This window comes from Rhopalosiphum maidis, chromosome 1 (assembly GCF_003676215.2).
Source record: "Rhopalosiphum maidis isolate BTI-1 chromosome 1, ASM367621v3, whole genome shotgun sequence".
Classification (NCBI taxonomy): domain Eukaryota; kingdom Metazoa; phylum Arthropoda; class Insecta; order Hemiptera; family Aphididae; genus Rhopalosiphum; species Rhopalosiphum maidis.
Window position 1 is genome coordinate 89,973,903 of NC_040877.1, and position 11,733 is coordinate 89,985,635.

The 11,733-nt window shown below is 29.3% G+C and overlaps 1 protein-coding gene across 3 annotated transcripts in view; it reads left to right on the top strand.

The window, feature by feature from the left end:
• LOC113552163 overlaps positions 1–11,733 on the top strand; it is a 148,439-nt gene that overhangs the window by 56,166 nt on the left and 80,540 nt on the right. For 2 of the 3 annotated variants that reach the window (XM_026954894.1, XM_026954895.1), the window contains exon 2: positions 3,426–3,528. In XM_026954894.1, the coding sequence (XP_026810695.1) occupies positions 3,489–3,528 (40 nt within the window). In that variant the 5' untranslated portion in view covers positions 3,426–3,488. Of the gene's footprint in view, positions 1–3,422; positions 3,529–11,733 lie in introns of those variants that run through there. The other variant, XM_026954893.2, reaches the window with a different exon arrangement.

The window sequence follows — 11,733 nt, forward strand, 5'->3', positions numbered from 1 at the left end:
TTTTATTTACCAATCACGTTTGGTTCGTTGGATATGCACATAGAATTAGGAATAAATATTTTGATAAAGTCACGCCTGTGTTAAATTTTCAAAGGCACTGAACGAAACTTTAAAAAAAATTGTTATCCTGAATACTAATTTAATTAAATGATGTACCTTTCTTATACTTATTAACGTCTTTTTTAAATGTATTTTCGCAGTTTTTATTAAAATATTGAAAAATTTCATAGATTAAAACCTGTGAAAATTGTGTTCGTTGTACTCAAAAGCAATGGCTTTTCATTATGTTCAAAGAATATAACAAAGACACTTATATATATATATATATATATGTATATATACTGTGCTTAATGTTAAATAATTAAATAATTAAATATCTAACAAATCATCTCGTTGATAAAAAGTAAATATTATAACGGTTTGAATGGTGGACGTAACCTTCCACCACTGGTTGCACCGATGTGGCGCGCAGCCTTGGCTTCTGTGTGTTACGCAGTAGTTTCTGTATAAAGTTTTCGCGTCGACGATAAATCAAGGCGAACTTAAGTATTTTTGGGAGATAATTGGAATCTATTTGTTGATGTTTCCTCCGTCGACCTCTTGAACTTTTTACTGTTGAACCGAAAAAAAGACGATAACTATATTGGAAACCCTTTTGCGTGCTCAACAAAAATGGGGTTTTCGGCTGTTAACATTTTTTAATGCATTTAACGTCGAACCCGAGTAGTGTACGGATGAATCGACGAGAATATCATTGGCTGGGCCAAAGTTTTTGTTTTCGACCGCCTTATATGTAATGAACTCCAAACAACGTTAACCAAATTGATTAGTCCAATTGAATCGCTCCTTTTCTACTACGATAATACGATCTCGTTGGCGCTGGATAAACTTCATTATTTTGTTTTTCAGCTCCAATGACCTTTTAAACGTCGATAAAATGTGTTCTAACGTTGTAACTATTTGGCGTAGAGTTCGTTTATCACGCTCAATAACCTATACAGCTATACTCACAATAACATTTAATTTACTGTTAGAAAAAAAAACAAACATTAAACGTATTATACAATATTGCGAAAATACTATATAATATATGTATAAATGATAATTTCAATTGTCTTTTTCGTCCAATCTAATTATTACAAATCTACTATTAAAAATATCTGTTTGTAAGGTATATGATTTATTATTTATTATTTGCCTATCGTTTTTATATAATTAATATTATCACACACGGTAATAATGTTAATTTATTACCAACGAATACTCGAGTTAAGATTTTGAAATTAATAATAGGTAATAATAATAAAAATGTATACACAGAACAATTAGAGGTACATACAGTAATATTTTTTTTTTGTCCAAGCAATTAAATATAAATGTTTTTGTTTCGTATAAAGTTAAAAGAGCACTACGGGATTAATGTTGAAACATTTTATTTTAAATGGTAACCATTTAAAAAGAGCAAATATCCTGTTTGAGACATTTTTGAAGAACCCACAAGCTAAATAAAATTTCCGTCAAACATCTGTAAAAGGTTTTACTCAAAGAGTTGGACTATAGTTTACTTTGATGACTGCTATATGATGATGATGATGTGTGGTACGTGAGTTTTAAAAATTAATATTTTAGCTTGAACTTTAATAATGCATAAACCACTCTGGGCCTTTGAAGTTTGTAAATTTACTACGCAATTCAGTACGAAGTTTCGTTATTTTTTCTATAGCCAAAGTGTGCTGCGAAGAAAAAAAGTAAATGAGGTAGAAAACGTGTGTCCGCAGGACTTCCTGTTATTGTTTATAGTAATTATTATACTTGCTAATCATACGAATTTTTGATTTTGTTCTAAAATAAGCACAGGTTGTACACTGAATAAATAAACATTAAACAATAATACAATTTTGACGAGATCTTGTTGAGTTAATTATTTTTTGATAACCTCAATACTAAAAAGAAAAAGAAAAGGAAACAAAGTGAACTTATTACTCGTTAACTCTCATAATTTCGATTTCATCAATCAATACATTATATATTTATTACTTATAATTTATAAATATTTATCAATGTAAAAGTGTATTAACACAGTTAATATTTCAGGTTGAGATATTAATAGCATTTTTTATATTAAAAAAATTTGTTTGCTCTTTTTAATTATTTTTTGGTGTATTTTTAGCAGAATTTTTTAACAGTTGAAATATATTGGTTTTAATTATAAAAAAAAAATCATTGCATAAAATACCGATTGTATTTTTAAACAATTACTGATTCTCATTATGTGTTTGTTTAGAAAATGAAAAGACTCAACTTAATAACAAATTTGATTTTTTTTCTTTAACGATTTCAGTTATTTGTACTTTATTTTTGTATAGACATTATTATCGAAGATAAGACACAAAGTTTATGACGAGTTATATTTTGAATCGCTGACTCGGTGCTTTTGGATTATAGGCAGTAACAAAAGTCTAGAAGTTTGGGCTGTAGTTTGGTTCGTCCAAACTACTCGTAAAATCGAGTGATTTATTCGACTTGAAAAGGATTCGATTTAACTGAAATAGAACAATAGCCTAAGTTATCACATTTTCCGTCGTTCATCTCTAGTATTTCGAAAAGAAAACGATATTATACAATTAAGGTATTCAATAATTAAGTTATGTAAACTCATTCACTGTAACCATTTTAATTAAAACGAAATTATTTTGATTTAATGTATTTTTGTTTCATAGTAATTTTATGGGCATGTAAGAAATAAATATTTAGTCACATGCTCACATTTTACTACTATATCGTATAGAACTAACATAGAATTATATTTCCTTTATGAAAAATAATTCATGTGAAAGAATATAACGATATAGATGGTAACTAAGAATATTATATCTTTGAACTAAACCTGGTTCAATTTTAAATATTTATGTCAATGTTTCCGAATCAAATACAAGTTATTTGGAAATAAAATACAGGATAGGTAGTTTTAGAGAAAGTCTTGTTTATTAGTCATTAGATGATTTTGAGATGTAATATTATTATAATATTTACATTAGAACGTATTCAAATTTAAACAGCTTCAGTTCCATTTATATTCATCTGAAATTTTCATTACAACTCGTATATTTTAATGTCAAGAAATACAATCGTAAATTTATAAATTTACATTTGTAATTCAAAGTTTTATGACACCAAACATTATTATAAATTCAACAAGTATAATGTATTTATTTTTTTAGACCCTAAACGAGCTATAAATTTGATTTGCATATCGCAATGGTTCGAGATTCGGGGGTTAATTGAAATGTATTATTAAGTTTATCGGAACTAATTAACTGAATAATTATTATTTATACATGATATGCACTCACCTAATTTAATATTACAATTTATATGTATTATATAACTTTTAAATAACCATAAAATATATATATTTATTTTAGATAAAGCTTGCTGTCAAAGTCGTCCAAACAGCTTTCAAAATTAACCGCTCACGAGAAAGGGGTATGGGCAAAGGAGATAAAAAACCGACGTCCCAGAATAGTGGTAAGTTAAATACGCTATAAGAGTGATGTTTTTTTGCCTGTGTTGAGCGCAAATTTTCAGAATTCTAACATACGCAAACCTGACGCAATATTGATCAATGACACATTGAGAATTATTTTTCAGACAAATAAAGTTTGTAATAATTATCATAACGCGTACACGTTCACGTAAATTTATATGAACTGTATAATTAAGTTTATACTGCACACACGTGCGTAATGTATTTATATGATAATAATTCAAAACCAATTTTCACTGACTTTATTATAAAAATGTACCTTAGATGATAATATCCGGTATCAGTGCAGTATATTCCATTTTTCATTTTCATCCATTCCCAATAGACGAATTTTATGCAAAATGTTGTGTTATAAAATTGCTTGCGTAAAACGTCTGCTTATTTATATTATATATTATCTTGAACGAATGTTGAATATATTATAATACACTGATGTGGTTACTAAATAAGTCAAATTATTGCTTCCTCTCACCCCCTGCCAATATTTTACGGAAAAACTGTTATTATTACGTTGTAGGTTGTTGTTGCCATGCTCGTAACGGCGTTACATATTATAATCGCGTGCAAACAAATCGTCGTTTGAAAGTCGTCGTGTTTCGTAATACTAGATTAATAAAAACAGCTTCTTTTTTTTTATTAAGTGAAAAAAAAAACGTCGCGTCGTCACGTCATAACACGATATATAAAAATGCACACGACGTTTATGGTTGATACAGGTTGACGGGTAAGTAACGAGCTGGAAATTTCCACAGGGAGAACACTATAATATAATATATGCTGGATATGGTTACAAACGTATATGTTCTATATTTATATATATAGCAATGTGTTAATAATAAAAACGACAACGTTAACCTGTACACACATACCTAGTCTCAAGTGCGAAGAGACAATAAAGATTTCCTCCGCTCGCCCATTTTCTACTCACCAAGCGGGGCCGGGACATTATGTATGAGACAGATGGTTTGTGTTCATGTGAGTAATGTGATGCTATTGATTGTGACTAATGAAAGTTAAACGTGCTGAATTAGCGATTCGAAACACTTTTGTAAAATAACGAGTGTATTTTATCATAATAATAATAAAATATAATATTATAATACACTTATTTATACACGCAGCGTGTGTCTTTAGTCGTCGAACGCGATAACTGTAGTGAGACAACTTAATGAGGGTTTTAATGAAATAGAAAAAGGATAAAATGCGAGTTTCTTTGTTTCAGTCGTATCGCGTTTGTAATCTGAGGCAAACTATGATAGACGTATTGGTTTTACAATGTACATTATTTTTTAGATTTGTCTATGATTATTTTCTATAGTAGACCAAGTCGTCAAAGGAATTTAAAATGACCCGATCTTTCAACTGGAAGTCCTATACTCAGTATTGGTATATTAGAAAGGCTTTTTTTTATTTCTTTATAGTTTTATTCGTGCGTGAAGAAAAACTACCAACAATTTATCAAACAATAGAATAGTTTAACATTGATAGTAGTAAGTGATCTTAACAGACAGGATTACGAATTGTTTATTGATAAAAATAAATAAATCTTTTAAAATTTAAATTATCAAACTCATGTCTTATTATACATAAGTGAAATAATGTCTAAAAAATCTAGCGATTTTCTAGTTAAATATGGGATTTTTTGTTAAAAATATAAATTGCATAAAATTAAGTTAAAGAAAATTTGCTTAAAGATATTATTTTTTAAATGCAATGAATCTTTGAAATCAAATTAATCATAACAACCTAATAATAACTACGAAGCACTTAAGGTATTATTGTAACTAGTAAATTTTTAAATATTATAATTTGTAATATGGCGCAAAAAATAGGCAATATTCGTAAATATCTGTTCAAGAACTAACACTTTGAAATACACCATAATATTAAATTAACAAAATTGTTCAAATGTAATTTTTTTTTTTTAGGTTTTTAAGGTCCCATTCCTTATTTTTTTTATATTATACTAAATTTAGATGATCCAAAAGGAAAAAACTCAATTTACTATTCATAATAAATATACTAATCATAATTAAATTAATTTAAAAGAAATTAAATAGTAATATATGGTAAAAATAAGGAAACTTGTGGTTTTTAATAACAATTATTAAAGTTTATATTATATTTCGTTATATAGAAATATCAATGAAAACTGCGTAAAAAAACTACAATAGACACATTAAAAAATTATAAAACTACTTAAAAATTATTCTCTGTCTCGTCCATTTATTACATTTGGTTTGTGGTTAGTAGTAATATCAATATCTAATGGCATTGAGACTGTGCTGTGATTAATTACATATAATATATATCGCCTTTTAAATGGCTTTTTAATAACTTTTGACCATAAAATCAAACGTAAACAAAAGCACAGCTTTTGCGACTACATTCAAATCGGTACCACTGCCGTGGGTGAACCGTTTTTTGTTACATTTATTCTTTTAGGTTTATATAATCCATATCTGCGTTATCCATACAAATATAATTATGTACCTACACATTATCAAAGAATAATATTAAAACTAAAGCTCGAAAATAAAGTTTTAATTGAAATAAAATAAAATCTATACACTCAGTCGACTATAGTAGCTTAACGTCTCTACTAAAATAATGTGTTTCTTTACAATAATGTGTAATTTTCAGTATAGAGTATAACTACTAAAAAGTAGGTCGTCTATCAAAACTAGACATTTTGTACGATAACCCACTCGAAAAATATTACGCGTTTACAGATCAAATTGTTAATGGCTGTTACGGAGACGGGTGGGAAGAGACAGTCCATGTGGATTATTATTTTCAAAATATAAACTCATAAATATTATTAATATAACACATAGATTATAGACGTGGTGTATATATAATATATCCATACATCCTTTTTAATCCGTAAAAACTCACAGCTAGCTTGTATAAAATATATGTGAACGGTGTCGGTGTTTGTTATTTGCTAATTTATATTCATATATTCTGCGAAACGCTCCAGGAGAGATTTCTCTACTTGTTTTTAAATTTCGTTGAAACTCGTCAAATGAATAATGGTAGACGAACTGCTAACAAATGTTTTTTTTTGTTCAATACTTTTGACAATATTTGTGAGTTTTTATAAAATACCACAAAAGGTAGATGTGCTAGAAAATATTTACTGTTATGATTATTCTCGATTACACTGAAGTATATTTAAAACTTAAATGTACACATAGTATAATACCTATTGTCTCGTTTCACTGTGTTGTATTTGCGCTAAATTTCACCATTAAGATGGTTTTTGGAGAGAGGTAGTTTCAGCAATATTTTTTTGTCAGATAAATGTTTATAATATTACAATATTGTATTGCATCCTGGGTTTTTAGAAAAAAAACCTGTACATTTTTATTTTTTTTTTAATTGGAGGAGGAAGGTTTCTAATTATTACAATAATTAGAATAAACAACATCGACTGAGTATGAGTATGCGTAATTTTCTCAATTTCGGTTATGTAAATATTATTTCAGATAATTTTCTATTCGGTTAACTTTATACGTACCTATACGACTTGTATTATATTATGTGCGTTTAATATGTATGTTTTCAGCAAAGAAACTTTGGTTACTAAATCAAGATCTAATGTCACAATTCCGGTGTTCATACATATAATACCATACTGTTACGAATCACATGAAAGTTTTACGAAGTTTGTACACACACGCACCCGAATTTATTTGCGTATCTGCGTATCTTGACGGATAAATGTTATCTTTGAAGTGCGAGTCGTGATAATATGACGAGTGAAAAGCGTGTGGGTTTCTTTAGACACACATCGCGGAGCGGTTAATATTTTAAGACGCGTCGGGGACAATAATGAGCCCCAAAAGCCACACACATTACGTGCCCCATTGAAATTACATAAGGATTAGGACAGCCGCGATTTGACGATAAATAACGTATTATATATTATTATTGTGTATGATCCATCTTTCGAGTTGACGATATTCCCGTCGGCGGAGCTACTATACGCGATACGTACCCATTGCAGGCGCGTGGCAGATCTCTGAACGATCGATTCGACGTGTGTAAATGACGATAGCGATATAAGTAATCAAGGCCGTAGCCAGAAAAAATTTTTTGGGGGGGATTTAGAGTATAAATATGTTATATTAAATAGGCATTTAAACCTATTCAATCTTATTTTAAGAAAAAATTTCGGGGGGGGGGGGTTCTGAACCCTGATCGCCTTAGCTAAGCCCTTGTAGGTAACCGCGTGCAACTCAAACTTCGTACGACGAAACGCGATTCGTAATTTAAAATATAAAGTCATCATATTTTTGGTCGATCGGTTTCGGCTTGGTACGCGTGCGATAGACGTCCGCCGTTCTTGCGCGCATAATAATAACAATATTATTTCATCGTATATAACTATAAATATTGTATAGAAAATCCTCTGTTCTCTCTTGATAGAACGTTATAATATCGATAGTGATGGGTACCTATAATAATTTAATAATCGGTTTACAGTGTACATCGTTGTTCATAGTATATGTTATAGGGATGATATGATTAGCCAAATAAAACGCAGACCAAAGGTTCGATCGGTGAATTTATGTAATCACAACGATGTCATTCGGGTTAGAATAAGAAAGTATGCTTTGAGGACGGCGGTGGTAGTGGTAGTGATGGTGTATGGTGGCTACATCCGTGCATCGGTAGTGTTGAGCTACCTACATAACCGTTTAACAAACCGTTTTATACTGACCGCATATTAATATTATTATTATACCATAACCATAAATACGATAACCATGGTCTTTCTCGCTGGAATCGAGTTTGTTTGGTAAACTAAGGCACATTAGGTTATTAGGTACTCGTTTTTTGGCATAAATTATACGATCGTCATTGCCACGCGTACCGTCAACACGCCTACTACTCTATTGCTGTAAAGGAATAATAATAATAATAATAATGAATTGCAATTAATTATTATTATCGTCATTATTATTATTATTATTGTTATTGGCTAATAGTCGTCGATTTTCCAACACCGAATACGACTGGCATTTGTGTAGGGTATGTACTGTCGTCGAATCCGAAACGCGTAACACAATCGCCAACCGTTGGACCACCATGCAGGCCGAAATCAACGACGACATCATCACTGTTTGACACGAAGTAAATAATATTTTTTAAGCATCGCGCCGTGTTTAAAATCGATTACTATTTTTGTTCAACAGGTCACACTATGCATGATATTAAGGTGTATCGTAGGTTGATTATTATCCTGCAGGTTCAATATATTATAATATCGCATGTAAAACCGTATTATTAACATTTTATTTCTACAGTGACAGCTACACCACAAACTATAATAACTGTAAAGATGTAGTAATTTATTATTTTTTAGACAAGTGACATTATTGGTCCGATCACTGGTCAGCGCAATATTATTATAACCCAACCGATTTAGGTGTTTGATAGTATATTCAAATGAAATTATGAACAATTTATTGACTAAGATTTTTAGAAATGCGTTCATCGCATAATTTTCTGTCACGGGAATAAAATCCAGGATTTGAAAAATAGGTTTTTTTTAAATACATGTTTTAGAGCGTGTGATGTATTTTTTTTTTTATCATAAAACTCGTTTTTAATTTTTTTTAAACAATTTTATGACAATTTATTTTATGAGTATTTTACATTATTTTAATTGGGCTGATTAATTTTTTCCCAAGCACCGGTATAGTTCCTTTTTTGCCAATATTTAAAAATATCTATGTTATTATGAGTATCACAATTTCCTATGTTCAAATGAGATTATTAAAATCAATAATGTTAACGAAATTATATCGATTTAATAAAATATAATGTAAAGAGAACGTCAAATAATAATTTGAAAAAGCGTATCATAATATTAAAATATAATGTGTCCAGAATATCAGTTTACTCTAAACTAATATCAGAAATGCTAGGTCCTATGGAAGAGAACACAATCGACATAATAATATATTATAGGTTAATGTTTTTATTTATATAAATAATACATTTTCAAAATATTAAGAAAATTAATAATTGAAAATTTATAATCTGTATTTTATATCGTCAAGTATTATCGAGTATATTCGAGATGGATAAATGGCACTTTATATAGCTGAAGTTGACTAGGACAACAATAATAATAAAACCAATATATTAGTTTTGTTTATGACGTATTGTTCAATAATCTTATTCCAATAGGTATATTGTGTATAATAATTTTATTACGTCGCCGTATAGATATCATCAATGATAAATGTATTATTCAACCTAAGTCGAGGCCACCATAGTTGGATTCAGTACGTTTGAAACAATCGAGATATTGTCTTAGTGTCATATTAACTTTTCTCGAATAAACGATCATCTTGCCACTCATCTACTACCGATGAAACGTACGAATTCGTATTATTATGTCTCTTAAACTTAGTGCTTACAGTAATAAGTGTGATTTTTTTGGTCAGCTACGATTCCCTCTTCCAGCAAGTTGTTTCAATTTCCACGGACAGTCGACGATGACAATAACAGTTATATAGATTAGTGTTAAGTGTTAACAGTCGTAGTCGTATGTAGTATTAGAAGTAGCAGTAACAGTATATCGGTAGAACAGTACGGTACAATATTATTATTATTATTATTATTATTATTATTATTATTGTAGTAGTGGGCAATTGTGGAGTATTGTATAGTGGCGCAGTGAAGTCGGCGGTACGAGCAGCGGGAAGGTTGATTAAATTTTCAGACGCGCTAGCTGCAGTGGTTAGCGGGCCGGAAAACGGGTTGAAAAATTGAAATAGGAAATTGCCGTTGGTATTGCTCACCCCATTCTCCATGTAACCGGTGAAGCAGGGTTTCCTCCATTGCCGACTACACGCAGCTGTGTGAGTATATATTTACACTCCCTCATATATACACACGCACGCGCGCGCTCGTTCTTCCATTTCAAGGACCATCGATTCGGTTTATATACCGTTGGTGGATTTTTATTATTATTATTATTATTATTATTTTTTTGTTTTTTTTTTTTGCTTCTTTTGTTTGATATTATTTTTATTTTTCTGGAACGTTTAATTTTGACTCATGTACATATATATATATATATATATATATAATATAAAATAGGATTTTTCAAGAAAAAAATAACACAACAAATGTGGCAGACATTTTCCCGAGTGAAAATAATGGAGACGACAAGGGTGAAACGGTTTGGTATTTTGGTATTTTTTTTTGATGATATACTCTAAAAGTAGCCTATGATTGAACTGTATAGTGTCATTGATTGATTGTAACGACCGAAGTGTAGGTTCGGTATATTATAAAATGCAAGTGATGACAGGTGCGTGACTATACTACCATTTAGTTTCCATGAAACACATAGTACATACGATTCATGTTTGTCAATTTTCACATGTGTAGTTTATTTTTTTAGTATTAATTTACTTTATAGAAATCAACGAAAAAACGTATAAAATATAATAGTTACCTAAACTAAAACAACAGCAGACAAATTAAATTAAAATACGTCCAATACTTATTTGAAAAAGCAAATACAATTATGAACGGTAATTGAGGTTTTGGTATTATTAGAAAATGTATTTGGCTTTGAAAAGCCCAGAAGTATAAATAAACCTAACTTTTCCTATTGTCCATATAAGTTGGCAAAATAAATCCTATTGTGCTAATTTTAAGCACTATAATCAGTTAAAAACTAAAATGCATTATAATTTACAAATATTATTATTGTTTGCCAGTAAAAAATCTTTAAAATACAATAGGTGAAAAAACACTGCATGATAAAAATTTAACTTATTAAGTATCTACACATTCACAAAAAAAAAAAAAGTATAGTTAGGACAGTTAGATTATCACAATAATTATTAATTTGATAATGTACTTATATAGTTGAATAAATTTAATACAAATTAACTAGCAATAAAATTAAAAAAGAATTTATGACAAAGAGTTATTTTTATATTTATATAAATATAAAATGGTCATTATAAACGATGCAATTTTTTTATTTAGTTTGAATGAGCTTAAATTAAGAACTATGCGCAATACTCATTTCTCATGCTGTTGTTCTCATGTATTTGTGTATTAAAAAATTTAATATTTATGATACATATATATTTATGCAAATGATCTAAGAGTTAATTTGACTATAAGTAATTTATTCATAGTCATTG